This window comes from Cherax quadricarinatus, chromosome 18 (assembly GCF_038502225.1).
Source record: "Cherax quadricarinatus isolate ZL_2023a chromosome 18, ASM3850222v1, whole genome shotgun sequence".
Classification (NCBI taxonomy): Eukaryota; Metazoa; Arthropoda; class Malacostraca; order Decapoda; family Parastacidae; genus Cherax; species Cherax quadricarinatus.
In genome coordinates this window covers 45,282,964-45,305,915 of record NC_091309.1, presented here as the reverse complement: position 1 = coordinate 45,305,915, position 22,952 = coordinate 45,282,964, and the positions used below count along the sequence as shown (strand labels likewise).

Genomic DNA, 22,952 nt, shown 5'->3' with positions numbered 1-22,952 from the left:
ATAGTGATAGTGATAGTGATAGTGATAGCGTTAGTGATAGTGGTAGTGCTAGTGATAGTGAGAGTGACAGTGATAGTGACAGTGATAGTGCTAGTGATAGTGATAGTGCTAGTGATAGTGCAAGTGATAGTGATAGTGCTAGTGATAGTGATAGTGCTAGTTCTAGTGATGGTGACAGTGCTAGTGATAGTGATAGTGCTAGTGATAGTGATAGTGCTAGTGATAGTGATAGTGATAGTGCTAGTGATAGTGACATTGCTAGTGATAGTGATAGTACTAGTGATAGTGCTAGTGATAGTGATAGTGCTAGTGATAGTGACAGTGCTAGTGATAGTGATTGTGCTAGTGATAGTGCTAGTGATAGTGATTGTGATAGTGAAAGTGATAGTGCTAGTGATAGTGATAGTGTTAGTGATAGTGCTAGTGATAGTGCTAGTGATAGTGATAGTGATAGTGATAGTGCTAGTGATAGTGACAGTGCTAGTGATAGTGCTAGTGCTAGTGATAGTGCTAGTGATATTGATTGTGATAGTGAAAGTGCTAGTGCTAGTGATAGTGATAGTGCTAGTGATTGTGCTAGTGATAGTGCTAGTGATAGTGCTAGTGATAGTGATAGTGATAGTGATAGTGCTAATGATAGTGATAGTGATAGTGATAGTGTTAGTGATAGTGACAGTGCTAGTGATAGTGATAGTGCTAGTGATAGTGATAGTGATAGTGATAGTGCTAGTGATAGTGATAGTGCTAGTGATAGTACTAGTGATAGTGATAGTGCTAGTGATAGTGATAGTGCTAGTCATAGTGCTAGTGATAGTGCTAGTGATAGTGATAGTGCTAGTGATAGAGCTAGTGATAGTGATAGTGCTAGTGATAGTGATAGTGCTAGTGATAGTGCTAGTGCTAGTGATAGTGCTAGTGATAGTGATAGTGATAGTGATTGTGCTAGTGATAGTGATAGTGCTAGTGATAGTGATAGTGCTAGTGATAGTGCTAGTGATAGTGATAGTGCTAGTGATAGTGCTAGTGCTAGTGATAGTGCTAGTGCTAGTGCTAGTGATAGTGCTAGTGATAGTGCTAGTGATAGTGATAGTGATAGTGATAGTGATAGTGCTAGTGATAGTGATAGTGATAGTGATAGTGCTAGTGCTAGTGATAGTGATAGTGATATTGCTATTGCTATTGCTAGTGATAGTGCTAGTGCTAGTGCTAGTGATAGTGATAGTGATAGTGATAGTGATATTGATAGTGATAGTGCTAGTGATAGTGATAGTGCTATTGCTAGTGATAGTGATAGTGATAATGCTAGTGCTAGTGCTAGTGATAGTGATAGTTCTTGTGCTAATGCTAGTGATAGTGATAGTGCTAGTGATAGTGCTAGTGATAGTGCTAGTGATAGTGCTAGTGATAGTGATAGTGCTATTGCTAGTGATAGTGATAGTGGTAGTGCTAGTGATAGTGATAGTGCTAGTGCTAATGCTAGTGATAGTGATAGTGATAGTGCTAGTGATAGTGATAGTGCTAGTGATAGTGATAGTGATAATGCTAGTGCTAGTGATAGTGATAGTGCTAGTGATAGTGCTAGTGATAGTGATAGTGCTAGTGATAGTGCTAGTGATAGTGCTAGTGATAGTGATAGTGATAGTGATAGTGAAAGTGATAGTGATAGTGATAGTGATAGTGATGGTGCTAGTGATAGTGATAGTGATAGTTATAGTGATAGTGATAGTGATAGTGCTAGTGATAGTGCTAGTGATAGTGATAGTGCTAGTGATAGTGATAGTGCTAGTGCTAGTGCTAGTGATAGTGATAGTGCAAGTGATAGTGCTAGTGATAGAGCTAGTGATAGTGATAGTGATAGTGATAGTGCTAGTGATAGTGATAGTGCTAGTGATAGTGCTAGTGATAGTGATAGTGATAGTGCTAGTGATAGTGATAGTGACAGTGATAGTGCTAGTGATAGTGATAGTGATAGTGCTAGTGCTAGTGATAGTGATAGTGCTAGTGATAGTGATAGTGATAGTGATAGTGAAAGTGATAGTGATAGTGCTAGTGATAGTGATAGTGCTAGCGATAGTGCTACTGATAGTGATAGTGATAGTGATAGTGCTAGTGATAGTGATAGTGCTAGTGATAGTGATAGTGCTAGTGATAGTGCTAGTGATAGTGCTAGTGCTAGTGATAGTGATAGTGATAGTGATAGTGCTAGTGATAGTGATAGTGCTAGTGATAGAGCTATTGATTGTGATAGTGTTAGTGCTAGTGATAGTGATAGTGCTAGTGATAGTGATAGTGATAGTGATAGTGATAGTGCTAGTGATAGTGCTAGTGATAGTGATAGTGCTAGTGATAGTGATAGCGATAGTGCTAGTGATAGTGATAGTGATAGTGATAGTGCTAGTGATAGTGATAGTGATAGTGATAGTGCTAGTGATAGTGCTAGTGATAGTGATAGTGCTAGTGATAGTACTAGTGATAGTGATAGTGCTAGTGATAGTGATAGTGCTAGTGATAGTGCTAGTGATAGTGCTAGTGATAGTGATAGTGCTAGTGATAGAGCTAGTGATAGTGATAGTGCTAGTGATAGTGATAGTGCTAGTGATAGTGATAGTGCTAGTGATAGTGTTAGTGCTAGTGATAGTGATAGTGATAGTGATTGTGCTAGTGATAGTGATAGTGCTAGTGATAGTGATAGTGCTAGTGATAGTGCTAGTGATAGTGATAGTGCTAGTGATAGTGCTAGTGCTAGTGATAGTGATAGTGCTAGTGCTAGTAATAGTGCTAGTGATAGTGCTAGCGATAGTGATAGTGATAGTGCTAGTGATAGTGCTAGTGCTAGTGCTAGTGATAGTGATAGTGATAGTGCTAGTGATAGTGCTAGTGATAGTGATAGTGATATTGCTATTGCTAGTGATAGTGATAGTGCTAGTGCTAGTGATAGTGATAGTGATAGTGCTAGTGATAGTGATAGTGATAGTGCTAGTGATAGTGATAGTGATAGTGATAGTGCTAGTGATAGTGATAGTGCTAGTGATAGTGATAGTGCTAGCGATAGTGCTAGTGATAGTGATAGTGATAGTGCTAGTGATAGTGATAGTGCTAGTGATAGTGATAGTGCTAGTGATAGTGCTAGTGATAGTGCTAGTGATAGTGATAGTGATAGTGATAGTGACAGTGATAGTGCTAGTGATAGTGATAGTGCTAGTTATAGAGCTATTGATTGTGATAGTGTTAGTGCTAGTGATAGTGATAGTGCTAGTGATAGTGATAGTGATAGTGATAGTGATAGTGCTAGTGATAGTGCTAGTGATAGTGATAGTGCTAGTGATAGTGATAGCGATAGTGCTAGTGATAGTGATAGTGATAGTGATAGTGATAGTGCTAGTGATAGTGATAGTGATAGTGATAGTGATAGTGCTAGTGATAGTGCTAGTGATAGTGATAGTGCTAGTGATAGTACTAGTGATAGTGATAGTGCTAGTGATAGTGATAGTGCTAGTGATAGTACTAGTGATAGTGATAGTGATAGTGATAGTGATAGTGATAGTGCTAGTGATAGTGCTAGTGATAGTGATAGTGCTAGTGATAGTACTAGTGATAGTGATAGTGCTAGTGATAGTGATAGTGCTAGTGATAGTGATAGTGATAGTGCTAGTGATAGTGATAGTGCTAGTGATAGAGCTAGTGATAGTGATAGTGATAGTGATAGTGATAGTGATAGTGATAGTGCTAGTGATAGTGATAGTGCTAGTGATAGTGATAGTGATAGTGCTAGTGATAGTGCTAGTGATAGTGATAGTGCTAGTGATAGTGATGGCGATAGTGCTAGTGATAGTGATAGTGATAGTGCTAGTGATAGTGATAGTGCTAGTGATAGTGATAGTGCTAGTGATAGTGCTAGTGATTGTGATAATGATAGTGATAGTGATAGTGATTGTGCTAGTGATAGTGATAGTGCTATTGCTAGTGATAGTGATAGTGCTAGTGATAGTGATAGTGCTAGTGATAGTGATAGTGATAGTGATAGTGATAGTGCTAGTGATAGTGCTAGTGATAGTGATAATTATAGTGATAGTGATAGTGATAGTGATAGTGATAGTGCTAGTGATAGTGATAGTGCTAGTGATAGTGATAGTGATAGTGATAGTGCTAGTGATAGTGATAGTGATAGTCATAGTGCTAGTGATAGTGCTAGTGATAGTGATAATGATAGTGATAGTGATAGTGATAGTGATAGTGATATTGATAGTGATAGTGATAATGATAGTGCTAGTGATAGTGATAGTGATAGTGCTAGTGCTAGTGATAGTGCTAGTGATAGTGATAGTGCTAGTCATAGTGATAGTGCTAGTGATAGTGATAGTGACAGTGCTAGTGCTAGTGATAGTGCTAGTGCTAGTGATAGTGATAGTGATAGTGCTAGTGATAGTGATAGTGATAGTGATAGTGCTAGTGATAGTGATAGTGCTAGTGATAGTGATAGTGCTAGTGATAGTGATAGTGATATTGATAGTGATAGTGATAGTGATAGTGATAGTGCTAGTGCTAGTGATAGTGATAGTGATAGTGCTAGTGATAGTGATAGTGCTAGTGCTAGTGCTAGTGATAGTGATACTGCTAGTGATAGTGATAGTGCTAGTGATAGTGATAGTGCTATTGATAGTGATAGTGATAGTGCTAGTGATAGTGATAGTGATAGTGATAGTGCTAGTGCTAGTGATAGTGCTAGTGCTAGTGATAGTGATAGTGCTAGTGATAGTGATAGTGATAGTGCTAGTGATAGTGATAGTGCTAGTGATAGTGATAGTGCTAGTGATAGTGATAGTGATAGTGCTAGTGATAGTGATAGTGATAGTGCTAGTGATAGTGCTAGTGCTAGTGATAGTGATAGTGATAGTGATAGTGCTAGTGATAGTGATAGTGCTAGTGCTAGTGATAGTGATAGTGCTAGTGATAGTGATAGTGCTAGTGATAGTGATAGTGATAGTGCTAGTGCTAGTGCTAGTGATAGTGCTAGTGATAGTGATAGTGCTAGTGATAGTGATAGTGATAGTGATAGTGCTAGTGATAGTGATAGTGCTAGTGATAGTGATAGTGATAGTGCTAGTGATAGTGATAGTGCTAGTGATAGTGATAGTGCTAGTGATAGTGCTAGTGATAGTGCTAGTGATAGTGATAGTGCTAGTGATAGTGATAGTGCTAGTGATAGTGATAGTGCTAGTGATAGTGATAGTGCTAGTGATAGTGATAGTGCTAGTGATAGTGATAGTGCTAGTGATAGTGATAGTGATAGTGATAGTGCTAGTGCTAGTGATAGTGATAGCTCTAGTGATAGTGATAGTGCTAGTGCTAGTGATAGTGATAGTGATAGTGCTAGTGATAGTGATAGTGATAGTGATAGTGATAGTGATAGTGCTAGTGATAGTGATAGTGATAGTGATAGTGATAGGCCGATCAAGTTTTCAGTAGTGAACAATTTCTTGAGTATGCAGCGTGAGTGAAGTTTCTCGACAATTACTAAAGATCATGTCACTGAGTTGTGTTGTCACGTCATGTCACTGAGATGTGTTGTCACGTCATGTCACTGAGATGTGTTGTCAAGTCATGTCACCGATGTGTTGTCACGTCATGTCACTGAGATGTGTTGTCACGTCATGTCACCGATGTGTTGTCACGTCATGTCACTGAGATGTGTTGTCACGTCGTCATGTCACTGAGGTGTTGTCACGTCATGTCACTGAGATGTGTTGTCACGTCGTCATGTCACTCATGTGTTGTCACGTCATGTCACTGAGATGTGTTGTCACGTCGTCATGTCACTGAGGTGTTGTCACGTCATGTCACTGAGATGTGATGTCACGTGGTCATGTCACTGAGGTGTTGTCACGTCATGTCACCGAGATGTGATGTCACGTCGCCGGTAATAGTCCCCCTAAAACAAGAAATGTGCGTAAATTTCCTGAATCATTAGTTAAGTTTCAGCTTCTGGGAGAGTGTTGGCACGACTGTGTAAAACGTGAGTGTTGGTACGACTGTGTAAAACGTGAGTGTTGGTACGACTGTGTAAAACGTGAGTGTTGGTACGACTGTGTAAAACGTGAGTGTTGGTACGACTGTGTAAAACGTGAGTGTTGGTACGACTGTGTAAAACGTGAGTGTTGGTACGACTGTGTAAAACGTGAGTGTTGGTACGACTGTGTAAAACGTGAGTGTTGGTACGACTGTGTAAAACGTGAGTGTTGGTACGACTGTGTAAAACGTAAGGGTTGGTACGACTGTGTAAAACGTGAGTGTTGGTACGACTGTGTAAAACGTGAGTGTTGGTACAACTGTGTAAAACGTGAGTGTTGGTACGACTGTGTAAAACGTGAGTGTTGGTACGACTGTGTAAAACGTGAGTGTTGGTACGACTGTGTAAAACGTGAGTGTTGGTACGACTGTGTAAAACGTGAGTGTTGGTACGACTGTGTAAAACGTGAGTGTTGGTACGACTGTGTAAAACGTGAGTGTTGGTACGACTGTGTAAAACGTGAGTGTTGGTACGACTGTGTAAAACGTGAGTGTTGGTACGACTGTGTAAAACGTAAGGGTTGGTACGACTGTGTAAAACGTGAGTGTTGGTACGATTGTGTAAAACGTGAGTGTTGGTACGACTGTGTAAAACGTGAGTGTTGGTACGACTGTGTAAAATGTGAGTGTTGGTACGACTGTGTAAAACGTGAGTGTTGGTACGACTGTGTAAAACGTGAGTGTTGGTACGACTGTGTAAAACGTGAGTGTTGGTACGACTGTGTAAAACGTGAGTGTTGGTACGACTGTGTAAAACGTGAGTGTTGGTACGACTGTGTAAAACGTGAGTGTTGGTACGACTCTGTAAACCGTGAGTGTTGGTACGACTGTGTAAAACGTGAGTGTTGGTACGACTGTGTAAAACGTGAGTGTTGGTACGACTGTGTATAACGTGAGTGTTGGTACGACTGTGTAAAACGTGAGTGTTGGTACGACTTTGTAAAACGTGAGTGTTGGTACGACTGTGTAAAACGTGAGTGTTGGTACAACTGTGTAAAACGTGAGTGTTGGTACGACTGTGTAAAACGTAAGGGTTGGTACGACTGTGTAAAACGTGAGTGTTGGTACGACTGTGTAAAACGTGAGTGTTGGTACGACTGTGTAAAACGTGAGTGTTGGTACGACTGTGTAAAACGTGAGTCTTGCTTCGACTCTGTAAACCGTGATTGTTGGTACGACTGTGTAAAACATGAGTGTTGGTACGACTGTAAAACGTGAGTGTTGGTACGACTCTGTATAACGTGAGTGTTGGTACGACTGTGTAAAACGTGAGTGTTGGTACGACTGTGTAAAACGTGAGTGTTGGTACGACTGTGTAAAACGTGAGTGTTGGTACGACTGTGTAAAACGTGAGTGTTGGTACGACTGTGTAAAACGTGAGTGTTGGTACGGCTGTGTAAAATGTGAGTGTTGGTACGACTGTGTAAAACGTGAGTGTTGGTACGGCTGTGTAAAACATGAGTGTTGGTACGGCTGTGTAAAATGTGAGTGTTGGTACGACTGTGTAAAACGTGAGTGTTGGTACGGCTGTGTAAAACGTGAGTGTTGGTACGACTGTGTAAAATGTGAGTGTTGGTACGACTGTGTAAAACGTGAGTGTTGGTACGACTGTGTAAAACGTGAGTGTTGGTACGGCTGTGTAAAACGTGAGTGTTGGTACGCCTGTGTAAAATGTGAGTGTTGGTACGACTGTGTAAAATGTGAGTGTTGGTACGACTGTGTAAAACGTGATCAAATTTAGAAATTATTGGAAATATTGGTTAAGTCTTTTTAAAAAAAAAACTGACCCTTATTTTTAATGTAAAAAGCAAAAGACATAATTTTTAGTTATATTTTGAATATAATGAGAATTTGGGAATATTTTATTAAAAAAAAATTTGTTCTACATAAGATATACACTGAGAGGTATATTTCTCTCAGTGTATATACCTAGTGCTACATAAGATATACACTGAGAGGTATATTTCAGTGTATATACCGAGTGCTACACAAGATATACACTGAGAGGTATATTGCTCACAGTGTATATACCGAGTGCTACATAAGATATACACTGAGAGGTATATTTCAGTGTATATACCGAGTGCTACGCAAGATATACACTGAGAGGTATATTGCTCACAGTGTATATACCGAGTGCTACATAAGATATACACTGAGAGGTATATTTCAGTGTATGAACATCAAAATGGTATACAATACCGACAGGTTGCTAGGTAAGACACATATGCAACAGTTAGACAACTTTATTCCGAAACGTTTCGCCTACACAGTAGGCTTCTTCAGTCGAATACAGAAAGTAGGCAGGAACAGTAGAGATGTGAAGACGATGTAATCAGTCCATCACCCTACGACTTTAAGGGTGATGGACTGATTACATCGTCTTCACATCTCTACTGTTACTGCCTACTTTCTGTATTCGACTGAAGAAGCCTACTGTGTAGGCGAAACGTTTCGGAATAAAGTTGTCTAACTGTTGCATATGTGTCTTACCATTTCAGTGTATATACTGAGTGCTACACAAAATATACACTGAGAGGTATATTGCTCACAGTGTATATACCGAGTGCTACACAAGATATACACTGAGAGGTATATTGCTCACAGTGTATATACCGAGTGCTACATAAGATATACACTGAGAGGTATATTGCTCACAGTGTATATACCGAGTGCTACATAAGATATACACTGAGAGGTATATTGCTCACAGTGTATATACCGAGTGCTACATAAGATATACACTGAGAGGTATATTGCTCACAGTGTATATACCGAGTGCTACATAAGATATACACTGAGAGGTATATTGCTCACAGTGTATATACTGAGTGCTACATAAGATATACACTGAGAGGTATATTGCTCACAGTGTATATACTGAGTGCTACATAAGATATACACTGAGAGGTATATTGCTCACAGTGTATATACTGAGTGCTACATAAGATATACACTGAGAGGTATATTGCTCACAGTGTATATACTGAGTGCTACATAAGATATACACTGAGAGGTATATTGCTCACAGTGTATATACTGAGTGCTACATAAGATATACACTGAGAGGTATATTGCTCACAGTGTATATACCGAGTGCTACATAAGATAATCTGTGTTAAAGTTTAGGTTGATGAGAAGTATCAGTTCTTTTGATAATTTCTTCCCTTATACCTGGGTTCATAATTTCTTCCCTTATACCTGGGTTCATAATTTCTTCCCTTATACCTGGGTTCATAATTTCTTCCCTTATACCTGGGTTCATAATTTCTTCCCTTATACCTGGGTTCATAATTTCTTCCCTTATACCTGGGTTCATAATTTCTTCCCTTATACCTGGGCTCATAATTTCTTCCCTTATACCTGGGTTCATAATTTCTTCCCTTATAACTGGGTTCATAATTTCTTCCCTTATACCTGGGTTCATAATTTCTTCCCTTATACCTGGGTTCATAATTTCTTCCCTTATGCCTGGGTTCATAATTTCTTCCCTTATACCTGGGTTCATAATTTCTTCTCTTATACCTGGGTTCATAATTTCTTCTCTTATACCTGGGTTCATAATTTCTTCCCTTATACCTGGGTTCATAATTTCTTCCCTTATACCTGGGTTCATAATTTCTTCCCTTATACCTGAGTTCATAATTTCTTCCCTTATACCTGAGTTCATAATTTCTTCCCTTATACCTGGGTTCATAATTTCTTCCCTTATACCTGGGTTCATAATTTCTTCCCTTATACCTGGGTTCATAATTTCTTCCCTTATACCTGGGTTCATAATTTCTTCCCTTATACCTGGGTTTATAATTTCTTCCCATATACCTGGGCTCATAATTTCTTCCCTTATACCTGGGTTCATAATTTCTTCCCTTATACCTGGGTTCATAATTTCTTCCCTTATACCTGGGTTCATAATTTCTTCCCTTATACCTGGGATCATAATTTCTTCCCTTATACCTGGGTTCATAATTTCTTCCCTTATACCTGGGTTCATAATTTCTTCCCTTATACCTGGGTTCATAATTTCCTCCCTTATATCTGGGTTCATAATTTCTTCCCTTATACCTGGGTTCATAATTTCTTCCCTTATACCTGGGTTCATAATTTCTTCCCTTATACCTGGGATCATAATTTCTTCCCTTATACCTGGGTTCATAATTTCTTCCCTTATACCTGGGTTCATAATTTCTTCCCTTATACCTGGGTTCATAATTTCTTCCCTTATATCTGGGTTCATAATTTCTTCCCTTATACCTGGGTTCATAATTTCTTCCCTTATACCTGGGTTCATAATTTCTTCCCTTATACCTGGGTTCATAATTTCTTCCCTTATACCTGGGTTCATAATTTCTTCCCTTATACCTGGGTTCATTATTTCTTCCCTTATATCTGGGTTCATAATTTCTTCCCTTATACCTGGGTTCATAATTTCTTCCCTTATACCTGGGTTCATAATTTCTTCCCTTATACCTGGGTTCATAATTTCTTCCCTTATACCTGGGTTCATAATTTCTTCCCTTATACGTGGGTTCATAATTTCTTCCCTTATACCTGGGTTCATAATTTCTTCCCTTATACCTGGGTTCATAATTTCTTCCCTTATACCTGGGTTCATAATTTCTTCCCTTATACCTGGGTTCATAATTTCTTCCCTTATACATGGGTTCATAATTTCTTCCCTTATACCTGGGTTCATAATTTCTTCCCTTATACCTGGGTTCATAATTTCTTTCCTTATACCTGGGTTCATAATTTCTTCCCTTATACCTGGGTTCATAATTTCTTCCCTTATACCTGGGTTCATAATTTCTTCCCTTATACGTGGGTTCATAATTTCTTGCCTTTTACCTGGGCTCATAATTTCTTCCCTTATACCTGGGTTTATAATTTCTTCCCTTATACCTGGGCTCATAATTTCTTCCCTTATACCTGGGTTCATAATTTCTTCCCTTATACCTGGGTTCATAATTTCTTCCCTTATACCTGGGTTCATATTTTCTTCCCTTATACCTGGGCTTATAATTTCTTCCCTTATACCTGGGTTCATAATTTCTTCCCTTATACCTGGGTTCATAATTTCTTCCCTTATACCTGGGCTCATAATTTCTTCCCTTATACCTGGACTCATAATTTCTTCCCTTATACCTGGGTTCATAATTTCTTCCCTTACACCTGGGTTCATAATTTCTTCCCTTATACCTGGGTTCATAATTTCTTCCCTTATACCTGGGTTCATAATTTCTTCCCTTATACCTGGGCTCATAATTTCTTCCCTTATACGTGGGTTCATAATTTCTTCCCTTATACCTGGGTTCATAATTTCTTCCCTTATACCTGCGTTCATAATTTCTTCCCTTATACCTGGGTTCATAATTTCTTCCCTTATATCTGGGCTCATAATTTCTTCCCTTATATGTTTGTTCATAATTTCTTCCCTTATATGTGGGTTCATAATTTCTTCCCTAATACCTGGGTTTATAATTTCTTCCCTTATACCTGGGATCATAATTTCTTCCCTTATACCTGGGTTCATAATTTCTTCCCTTATACCTGGGTTCATAATTTCTTCCCTTATACCTGGGTTCATAATTTCTTCCCTTATACCTGGGTTCATAATTTCTTCCCTTATACCTGGGTTCATAATTTCTTCCCTTATGCCTGGGTTCATAATTTCTTCCCTTATACCTGGGCTCATAATTTCTTCCCTTATACGTGGTTTCTTTTTCTGTCTCATAAACACTCTAGATAACAGGGATATCTTGCTACTCTTACTTACACTTTGGTCACACTTCACAGAAACGCACATGCATATATATATATACATACATCTAGGTTTTTCTCCTTTTTCTAAATAGCTCTTGTTCTTCTTTATTTCTTCTATTGTCCATGGGGAAGTGGAAAAGAATCTTTCCTCCGTAAGCCATGCGTGTCGTATGCGGCGACTAAAATGCCGGGAGCAATGGGCTAGTAACCCCTTCTCCTGTAGACATTTACTAAAAAAGAGAAGAAGAAAAACTTTATAAAACTGGGATGCTTAAATGTGCGTGGATGTAGTGCGGATGACAAGAAACAGATGATTGCTGATGTTATGAATGGAAAGAAGTTGGATGTCCTGGCCCTATGCGAAACAAAGCTGAAGGGGGTAGGGGAGTTTCGGTGGGGGGAAATAAATGGGATTAAATCTGGAGTATCTGAGAGAGTTAGAGCAAAGGAAGGGGTAGCAGTAATGTTGAATGATCAGTTATGGAAGGAGAAAAGAGAATATGAATGTGTAAATTCAAGAATTATTTGGATTAAAGTAAAGGTTGGATGCGAGAAGTGGGTCATAATAAGCGTTTATGCACCTAGAGAAGAGAGGAATGCAGAGGAGAGAGAGAGATTTTGGGAGATGTTAAGTGAATGTATAGGAGCCTTTGAACCTAGTGAGAGAGTAATTGTGGTAGGGGACCTGAATGCTAAAGTAGGAGAAACTTTTAGAGAGGGTGTGGTAGGTAAGTTTGGGGTGCCAGGTGTAAATGATAATGGGAGCCCTTTGATTGAACTTTGTATAGAAAGGGGTTTAGTTATAGGTAATACATATTGTAAGAAAAAGAGGATAATTAAGTATACAAGATATGATGTAGGGCGAAATGACAGTAGATTGTTGGATTATGTATTGGTAGATAAAAGACTGTTGAGTAGACTTCAGGATGTACATGTTTATAGAGGGGCCACAGATATATCAGATCACTTTCTAGTTGTAGCTACACTGAGAGTAAAAGGTAGATGGGATACAAGGAGAATAGAAGCATCAGGGAAGAGAGAGGTGAAGGTTTATAAACTAAAAGAGGAGGCAGTTAGGGTAAGATATAAACAGCTATTGGAAGATAGATGGGCTCATGAGAGCATAGGCAATGGGGTCGAAGAGGTATGGGGTAGGTTTAAAAATGTAGTGTTAGAGTGTTCAGCAGAAGTTTGTGGTTACAGGAAAGTGGGTGCAGGAGGGAAGAGGAGCGATTGGTGGAATGATGATGTAAAGAGAGTAGTAAGGGAGAAAAAGTTAGCATATGAGAAGTTTTTACAAAGTAGAAGTGATGCAAGGAGGGAAGAGTATATGGAGAAAAAGAGAGAGGTTAAGAGAGAGGTGAAGCAATGTAAAAAGAGAGCAAATGAGAGAGTGGGTGAGATGTTATCAACAAATTTTGTTGAAAATAAGAAAAAGTTTTGGAGTGAGATTAACAAGTTAAGAAAGCCTAGAGAACAAATGGATTTGTCAGTTAAAAATAGGAGAGGAGAGTTATTAAATGGAGAGTTAGAGGTATTGGGAAGATGGAGGGAATATTTTGAAGAATTGTTAAATGTTGATGAAGATAAGGAAGCTGTGATTTCGTGTATAGGGCAAGGAGGAACAACATCTTGTAGGAGTGAGGAAGAGCCAGTTGTGAGTGTGGGGGAAGTTCGTGAGGCAGTAGGTAAAATGAAAGGGGGTAAGGCAGCCGGGATTGATGGGATAAAGATAGAAATGTTAAAAGCAGGTGGGGATATAGTTTTGGAGTGGTTGGTGCAATTATTTAATAAATGTATGGAAGATACCTAGGGATTGGCAGAGAGTATGCATAGTTCCTTTGTATAAAGGCAAAGGGGATAAAAGAGAGTGCAAAAATTATAGGGGGATAAGTCTGTTGAGTATACCTGGTAAAGTGTATGGTAGAGTTATAATTGAAAGAATTAAGAGTAAGACGGAGAATAGGATAGCAGATGAACAAGGAGGCTTTATGAAAGGTAGGGGGTGTGTGGACCAGGTGTTTACAGTGAAACATATAAGTGAACAGTATTTAGATAAGGCTAAAGAGGTCTTTGTGGCATTTATGGATTTGGAAAAGGCGTATGACAGGGTGGATAGGGGGGCAATGTGGCAGATGTTGCAAGTGTATGGTGTAGGAGGTAGGTTACTGAAAGCAGTGAAGAGTTTTTACGAGGATAGTGAGGCTCAAGTTAGAGTATGTAGGAAAGAGGGAAATTTTTTCCCAGTAAAAGTAGGCCTTAGACAAGGATGTGTGATGTCACCGTGGTTGTTTAATATATTTATAGATGGGGTTGTAAGAGAAGTAAATGCGAGGGTCTTGGCAAGAGGCGTGGAGTTAAAAGATAAAGAATCACACACAAAGTGGGAGTTGTCACAGCTGCTCTTTGCTGATGACACTGTGCTCTTGGGAGATTCTGAAGAGAAGTTGCAGAGATTGGTGGATGAATTTGGTAGGGTGTGCAAAAGAAGAAAATTAAAGGTGAATACAGGAAAGAGTAAGGTTATGAGGATAACAAAAAGATTAGGTGATGAAAGATTGAATATCAGACTGGAGGGAGAGAGTATGGAGGAGGTGAACGTATTCAGATATTTGGGAGTGGACGTGTCAGCGGATGGGTCTATGAAAGATGAGGTGAATCATTGAATTGATGAAGGAAAAAGAGTGAGTGGTGCACTTAGGAGTCTGTGGAGACAAAGAACTTTGTCCTTGGAGGCAAAGAGGGGAATGTATGAGAGTATAGTTTTACCAACGCTCTTATATGGGTGTGAAGCGTGGGTGATGAATGTTGCAGCGAGGAGAGGGCTGGAGGCAGTGGAGATGTCATGTCTGAGGGCAATGTGTGGTGTGAATATAATGCAGAGAATTCGTAGTTTGGAAGTTAGGAGGAGGTGCGGGATTACCAAAACTGTTGTCCACAGGGCTGAGGAAGGGTTGTTGAGGTGGTTCGGACATGTAGAGAGAATGGAGCGAAACGGAATGACTTCAAGAGTGTATCAGTCTGTAGTGGAAGGAAGGCGGGGTAGGGGTCGGCCTAAGAAAGGTTGGAGGGAGGGGGTAAAGGAGGTTTTGTGTGCGAGGGGCTTGGACTTCCAGCAGGCATGCGTGAGCGTGTTTGATAGGAGTGAATGGAGACAAATGGTTTTTAATACTTGACGTGCTGTTGGAGTGTGAGCAAAGTAACATTTATGAAGGGATTCAGGGAAACCGGCAGGCCGGACTTGAGTCCTGGAGATGGGAAGTACAGTGCCTGCACTCTGAAGGAGGGGTGCTAATGTTGCAGTTTAAAAACTGTAGTGTAAAGCACCCTTCTGGCAAGACAGTGATGGAGTGAATGATGGTGAAAGTTTTTCTTTTACGGGCCACCCTGCCTTGGTGGGAATCGGCCAATGTGATAATAAAATAATAAAAAATATGTGGGTTCATAATTTCTTCCCTTATACCTGGGTTCATAATTTCTTCCCTTATACCTGGGTTCATAATTTCTTCTCTTATACCTGGGTTCATAATTTCTTCTCTTATACCTGGGTTCATAATTTCTTCCATTATACCTGGGTTCATAATTTCTTCCCTTATACCTGGGTTCATAATTTCTTCCCTTATACCTGGGTTCATAATTTCTTCCCTTATACCTGGGTTCATAATTCGAAGACTATTGGAACAAGTGCTCTTAGAACTTAAAAACAAACACCTTAAAATAAAAAAGTAATTCCTACAATCACAATGAGTTCCTTATTTCACGTGGAAAAATAAATATAGGAATACTGAAGAAGTTAAATGTAACTAATAAGACTTAACTAATAATACTTAACTAATAAGACTTAACTAATAAGACTTAACTAATAATACTTAACTAATAATACTTAACTAATAAGACTTAACTAATAAGACTTAACTAATAAGACTTAACTAATAATACTTAACTAATAACACTTAACTAATAATACTTAACTAATAACACTTAACTAATAATACTTAACTAATAAGACTTAACTAATAAGACTTAACTAATAAGACTTAACTAATAATACTTAACTAATAAGACTTAACTAATAAGACTTAACTAATAAGACTTAACTAATAAGACTTAACTAATAAGACTTAACTAATAAGACTTAACTACTAAGACTTAACTAATAAGACTTAACTAATAAGACTTAACTAATAATACTTAACTAATAATACTTAACTAATAATACTTAACTAATAAGACTTAACTAATAAGACTTAACTAATAAGACTTAACTAATAATACTTAACTAATAAGACTTAACTAATAAGACTTAACTAATAATACTTAACTAATAAGACTTAACTAATAAGACTTAACTAATAATACTTATGTTTTATGTAGATGACGAGGGAAGAGTTATGTTGTCAGTGGTTGATGATGATCCTCATTCTGACTACATCAACGCCAGTCATGTCTCTGTAAGTCCAGTCATGTTTCTGTAAGTCCAGTCATGTTTCTGTATGTCCAGTCATGTCTCTGTAAGTCCAGTCATGTCTCTGTATGTCCAGTCATGTCTCTGTATGTCCAGTCATGTCTCTGTATGTCCAGTCATGTCTCTGTAAGTCCAGTCATGTCTCTGTATGTCCAGTCATGTCTCTGTAAGTCCAGTCATGTCTCTGTATGTCCAGTCATGTCTCTGTAAGTCCAGTCATGTTTCTGTAAGTCCAGTCATGTCTCTGTATGTCCAGTCATGTCTCTGTATGTCCAGTCATGTCTCTGTAAGTCCAGTCATGTCTCTGTATGTCCAGTCATGTCTCTGTAAGTCCAGTCATGTCTCTGTATGTCCAGTCATGTCTCTGTAAGTCCAGTCATGTCTCTGTATGTCCAGTCATGTCTCTGTAAGTCCAGTCATGTTTCTGTAAGTCCAGTCATGTCTCTGTAAGTCCAGTCATGTCTTTGTATGTCCAGTCATGTCTCTGTAAATCCAGTCATGTCTCTGTATGTCCAGTCATGTCCCTGTAAGTCCAGTCAACTCTCTGTAAGTCCGGTCATGTCTCTGTAAGTCCAGTCATGTCTCTGTAAGTCCAGTCATGTCTCTGTAAGTCCAGTCATGTCTCTGTATGTCCAGTCATGTCTCTGTATGTCCAGTCATGTCTCTGTAAGTCCAGTCATGTCTCTGTAAGTCCAGTCATGTTTCTGTATGTCCAGTCATGTCTCTGTATGTCCAGTCATGTCTCTGTAAGTCCAGTCATGTCTCTGTAAGTCCAGTCATGTCTCTGTAAGTCCAGTCATGTTTCTGTATGTCCAGTCATGTCTCTGTATGACCAGTCATGTCTCTGTAAGTCCAGTCATGTCTCTGTAACTCAAGTCATGTCTCTGTAAGTCCAGTCATGTCTCTGTATGTCCAGTCATGTCTCTGTAAGTCCAGTCATGTCTCTGTAAGTCCAGTCATGTTTCTGTATGTCCAGTCATGTCTCTGTATGTCCAGTCATGTCTCTGTAAGTCCAGTCATGTCTCTGTAAGTCCAGTCATGTCTCTGTAAGTCCAGTCATGTTTCTGTATGTCCAGTCATGTCTCTGTATGTCCACTCATGTCTCTGTATGTCCAGTCATGTCTCTGTAAGTCCAGTCATGTCTCTGTAAGTCCACTCATGTCTCTGTATGTCCAGTCATGTCTCTGTAAGTCTAGTCATGTCTCTGTATGTCCAGTCATGTCTCTGTAAGTCCAGTCATGTCTCTGTATGTCCAGTCATGTCTCTGTAAGTCCAGTCATGTCTCTGTAAGTCCAGTCATGTCTCTGTAAGTCCAGTCATGTCTCTGTAAGTCCAGTCATGTCTCTGTAACTCAAGTCATGTCTCTGTAAGTCCAGTCATGTCTCTGTATGTCCAGTCATGTCTCTGTAAGTCCAGTCATGTCTCTGTAAGTCCGGTCATGTCTCTGTAAGTCCAGTCATGTCTCTGTAAGTCCAGTCATGTATCTGTAAGTCCAGTCATGTCTCTGTAAGTCCAGTCATGTCTCTGTATGTCCAGTCATGTCTCTGTAAGTCCAGTCATGTCTCTGTAACTCCAGTCATGTCTCTATAAGTCCAGTCATGTCTCTGTATGTCCAGTCATGTCTCTAAGTCCAGTCATGTCTCTGTATGTCCAGTCATGTCTCTGTAAGTCCAGTCATGTCTCTGTATGTCCAGTCATGTCTCTGTAAGTCCAGTCATGTCTCTGAAACTCCAGTCATGTCTCTGTAAGTCCAGTCATGTCTCTGTATGTCCAGTCATGTCTCTAAGTCCAGTCATGTCTCTGTATGTCCAGTCATGTCTCTGTAAGTCCAGTCATGTCTCTGAAACTCCAGTCATGTCTCTGTAAGTCCAGTCATGTCTCTGTATGTCCAGTCATGTCTCTAAGTCCAGTCATGTCTCTGTATGTCCAGTCATGTCTCTGTATGTCCAGTCATGTCTCTGTAAGTCCAGTCATGTCTCTGTAAGTCCAGTCATGTTTCTGTATGTCCAGTCATGTCTCTGTATGTCCAGTCATGTCTCTGTATGTCCAGTCATGTCTCTGTAAGTCCAGTCATGTCTCTGTAAGTCCACTCATGTCTCTGTATGTCCAGTCATGTCTCTGTAAGTCTAGTCATGTCTCTGTATGTCCAGTCATGTCTCTGTAAGTCCAGTCATGTCTCTGTATGTCCAGTCATGTCTCTGTAAGTCCAGTCATGTCTCTGTAAGTCCAGTCATGTCTCTGTAAGTCCAGTCATGTCTCTGTAAGTCCAGTCATGTCTCTGTAACTCAAGTCATGTCTCTGTAAGTCCAGTCATGTCTCTGTATGTCCAGTCATGTCTCTGTAAGTCCAGTCATGTCTCTGTATGTCCAGTCATGTCTCTGTAAGTCTAGTCATGTCTCTGTATGTCCAGTCATGTCTCTGTAAGTCCAGCCATGTCTCTGTATGTCCAGTCATGTCTCTGTAAGTCCAGTCATGTCTCTGTAAGTCCGGTCATGTCTCTGTAAGTCCAGTCATGTCTCTGTAAGTCCAGTCATGTATCTGTAAGTCCAGTCATGTCTCTGTAAGTCCAGTCATGTCTCTGTATGTCCAGTCATGTCTCTGTAAGTCCAGTCATGTCTCTGTAACTCCAGTCATGTCTCTGTAAGTCCAGTCATGTCTCTGTATGTCCAGTCATGTCTCTAAGTCCAGTCATGTCTCTGTATGTCCAGTCATGTCTCTGTAAGTCCAGTCATGTCTCTGTATGTCCAGTCATGTCTCTGTAAGTCCAGTCATGTCTCTGAAACTCCAGTCATGTCTCTGTAAGTCCAGTCATGTCTCTGTATGTCCAGTCATGTCTCTAAGTCCAGTCATGTCTCTGTATGTCCAGTCATGTCTCTGTAAGTCCAGTCATGTCTCTGTATGTCCAGTCATGTCTCTGTAAGTCCAGTCATGTCTCTGTAAGTCCAGTCATGTCTCTGTAAGTCCAGTCATGTCTCTGTAAGTCCGGTCATGTCTCTGTAAGTCTAGTCATGTCTCTGTAAGTCCAGTCATGTCTTTGAAAGTTCAATCATGTCTCTGTATGTCCAGTCATGTCTTTGTAAGTCCAGTCATGTCTCTGTAAGTCCAGTCATGTCTCTGTAAGTCCAGTCATGTCTCTGTAAGTCCGGTCATGTCTCTGTAAGTCCAGTCATGTCTTTGTAAGTCCAGTCATGTCTCTGAAAGTCCAGTCATGTCTCTGTATGTCCAGTCATGTCTCTGTAAGTCCAGTCATGTCTCTGTAAGTCCAGTCATGTCTCTGTAAGTCCGGTCATGTCTCTGTAAGTCCAGTCATGTCTCTGTAAGTCCAGTCATGTCTCTGTAAGTCCAGTCATGTCTCTGTAAGTCCAGTCATGTCTCTGTAAGTCCGGTCATGTCTCTGTAAGTCCAGTCATGTCTCTGTAAGTCCAGTCATGTCTCTGAAAGTCCAGTCATGTCTCTGTATGTCCAGTCATGTCTCTGTAAGTCCAGTCATGTCTCTGTAAGTCCAGTCATGTCTTTGTAAGTCCAGCTTAAGTTATAAGATATTTCAGAATCACAAGTCACTGTCGTATATTTAACATATATCCTGTTTATTTGTAACATTATTAATATATTTAAACCTTTTCATCATATTTTTTTTAATTTAAATCAAGATTAAAGGCAAACTGAAATGTTTTATCTATATATCGTAAAAATACGTCATTGTAAATCTTAAATTGTTAAACAAATATCTAAAGGTGGAACAGAAACTTGATTAAGACAAGTTGGGAGCCGAACTGTTGCAAGTCTACTGAGAAAATGTGAAAACTGAGAGAATATATATAGGCGGAGTGAACCATACCCCCGGCCGGGATTGAACCCGCGGTCATAGAGTCTCAAAACTCCAGCCCGTCGCGTTAGCCACTAGACCAGCTAGCCACAATAAGATTCATCCAACTAGGTATATTTCTACACCATAGGAAAGTTAGCACAGGCACCTCTGTGACCACAAATGCAAGTTTTTACAGACGAATCTCCAGCTAGCGTGGCCGTGACGAACTCTAGCTCAAGTCCCTTCACTGCCGTGAAGGCTAGCTGGTCTAGTGGCTAACGCGACGGGCTGGAGTTTTGAGACTCTATGACCGCGGGTTCAATCCCGGCCGGGGTATGGTTTATTTGCAATCGTGTCATTACGATTTCTTGAGTCAGGCAGAGTGAAGGTAGTTAGATCATTATTATTACAATCAAGTGGGAAGAGCTAAACCCGTTGGAATATACAGCGCCTGTGGGGGGGGGGGGAATGTGGAAGGTATTCAGGTTTAATTCAGGGAACTGGAGCACAGATCCAATTCCCTAGATCCAGAGCCCCTCATCAGCATCAAGAAACCTTCCTTGAGGGGAGGGGAGTTAGAGAAGTGATGGTAACTTGCTGTGGTCACCGGCACCTCTTCTGCAGTCCTCTCTCCGCCTACATGGTAATCATGGCAATATTCCCATGTTTACCAAGTAAACATAATAAGTGTCCGGGGCCCAAGACTGTACAACAGCCTCTAACTTTGCATAAGGGGAATCACCAATAGACTCCTGGCTGTCTTCGAGAGGGAGCTGGACAGATACTTACCGATCAACCGGGTCGTGGTTCGTACGTTGAAATGCGCTCACCCAGCAGTAACAGCTTGATTGATCAGGCCCTGGTCCACAGGAAGCCTTGGTAAAGAACTGGGCCACTGGGGTGTTTACCCTCGGAAAGACCTGCAGGTAGACACCATGAAGGTAGTCTCCCAGCGATACATTGTCTTAATAAATTGTCCAGTTTGCCTTTGTATATTTGTTTCGTATTATGTGGATATTTAATACCTATAAATCTCAAATTGGAAATTTTAAATTCATTGTTAATGTACGTGTTAAAGTAAATATTATTTAATTTAGTTTTAAATTATTTATTAAGTCCTTTCAGAAAGAAAGAATATCAAATTTATTTTTCAGGGATTTAGTGAGATGCGGTACATCGCCGCACAAGGTCCCGAGGACAGAGACGTGTCTACTGTTGCTGACTTCTGGAGGATGATTATGGAATACCACATTAACGCTATCATTATGATAGCTAACTTTATGGAGGGAGGAAAGGTGAACTTCTAATTTGTGTGTGTGTGTGTGTGAGTGTGTGTGTGTGTAGGTGTGTAGGTGTGTGTGTGTGTGTGTGTGTGTGTGTGTGTGTGTGTGTGTGTGTGTGTGTGTGTGTGTGTGTGTGTGTGTGTGTGTGTGTGTAGGTGTAGGTGTGTGTGTGTGTGTGTGTGTGTGTGTGTGTGTGTGTGTGTGTGTGTGTGTGTGTGTGTGTAGGTGTGTGTGTGTGTGTGTGTGTGTGTGTGTGTGTGTGTGTGTGTGTGTGTGTGTGTGTGTGTGTGTGTAGGTGTAGGTGTGTGTGTGTGTGTGTGTGTGTGTGTGTGTGTGTGTGTGTGTGTGTGTGTGAGTGTGTGTGTGTGTAGGTGTGTAGGTGTGTGTGTGTGTGTGTAGGTGTGTGTGTGTGTGTGTGTGTGTGTGTGTGTGTGTGTGTGTGTGTGTAGGTGTGTCGGTGTGTAGGTGTGTGTGTGTGTGTGTGTGTGTGTGTGTAGGTGTAGGTGTGTGTGTGTGTGTGTGTGTGTGTGTGTGTAGGTGTGTGTGTGTGTGTGTGTGTGTGTGTGTGTAGGTGTAGGTGTGTGTGTGTGTGTGTGTGTGTGTGTGTGTGTGTGTAGGTGTAGGTGTGTGTGTGTGTGTGTGTGTGTGTGTGTGTGTGTGTAGGTGTAGGTGTGTGTGTGTGTGTGTGTGTGTGTAGGTGTAGGTGTGTGTGTAGGTGTAGGTGTGTGTGTGTGTGTGTGTAGGTGTAGGTGTGTGTGTGTGTGTGTGTGTGTGTGTGTGTGTGTGTGTGTGTGTGTGTGTGTGTGTGTGTGTGTGTTTGTGTGTGTAATTTTGTGTGTGTTTGTGTGCGTGTAGGTGCGTGTGTGTGTGTGTATGTGTGTGTGTGTGTGTGTGTGTGTGTGTGTGTGTGTGTGTGTGTGTGTAGGTGTGTGTGTGTAGGTGCGTGTGTGTGTGTGTGTGTGTACTCACCTATTTGTACTCACCTATTTGTGGTTGCAGGGGTCGAGTCCTAGCTCCTGGCCCCGCCTCTTCACCGGTTGCTACTAGGCCCTCTCTCTCCCCGCTCCATGAGCTTTATCAAACCTCGTCTTAAAACTGTGTATGGTTCCTGCCTCCACTACGTCATTTTCTAGGCTATTCCACTGCCTTACAACTCTATGACTGAAGAAATACTTCCTACTATCTCTCTGACTCATTTGTGTCTTCAACTTCCAATTGTGGCCTCTTGTTTCTGTGTCCCCTCCCTGGAACATCCTGTCTTTGTCCACCTTGTCTATTCCACGCAGTATTTTATATATCGTTATCGTGTCTCCCCTGACCCTCCTGTCCTCCAGTGTCGTCAGGCCGATTTCCCTTAATCTTTCTTCATAGGACATTCCCCTTAGCTCTGGAACTAACCTTGTCGCAAACCTTTGTACTTTCTCTAGTTTCTTGACGTGCTTTATCAAGTGCGGGTTCCAAACAGGTGCTGCATACTCCAGTATGGGCCTGACATACACGGTGTACAGTGTCTTGAATGATTCCTTACTAAGGTATCGTAATGCTGTTCTCAGGTTTGCCAGGCGCC

At 40.5% G+C, this 22,952-nt stretch overlaps 1 protein-coding gene across 2 annotated transcripts in view; it reads left to right on the top strand.

The window, feature by feature from the left end:
* Nucleotides 1-22,952, top strand: part of LOC128689253 (receptor-type tyrosine-protein phosphatase alpha-like) — an 828,196-nt gene that overhangs the window by 668,333 nt on the left and 136,911 nt on the right. For both annotated transcript variants that reach the window (XM_070086466.1, XM_070086465.1), the window contains exons 18-19: nt 16,204-16,280; nt 21,257-21,397. In XM_070086466.1, coding sequence (XP_069942567.1) covers nt 16,204-16,280; nt 21,257-21,397 — 218 coding nt within the window. The remainder of the gene's footprint in view (nt 1-16,203; nt 16,281-21,256; nt 21,398-22,952) is intronic.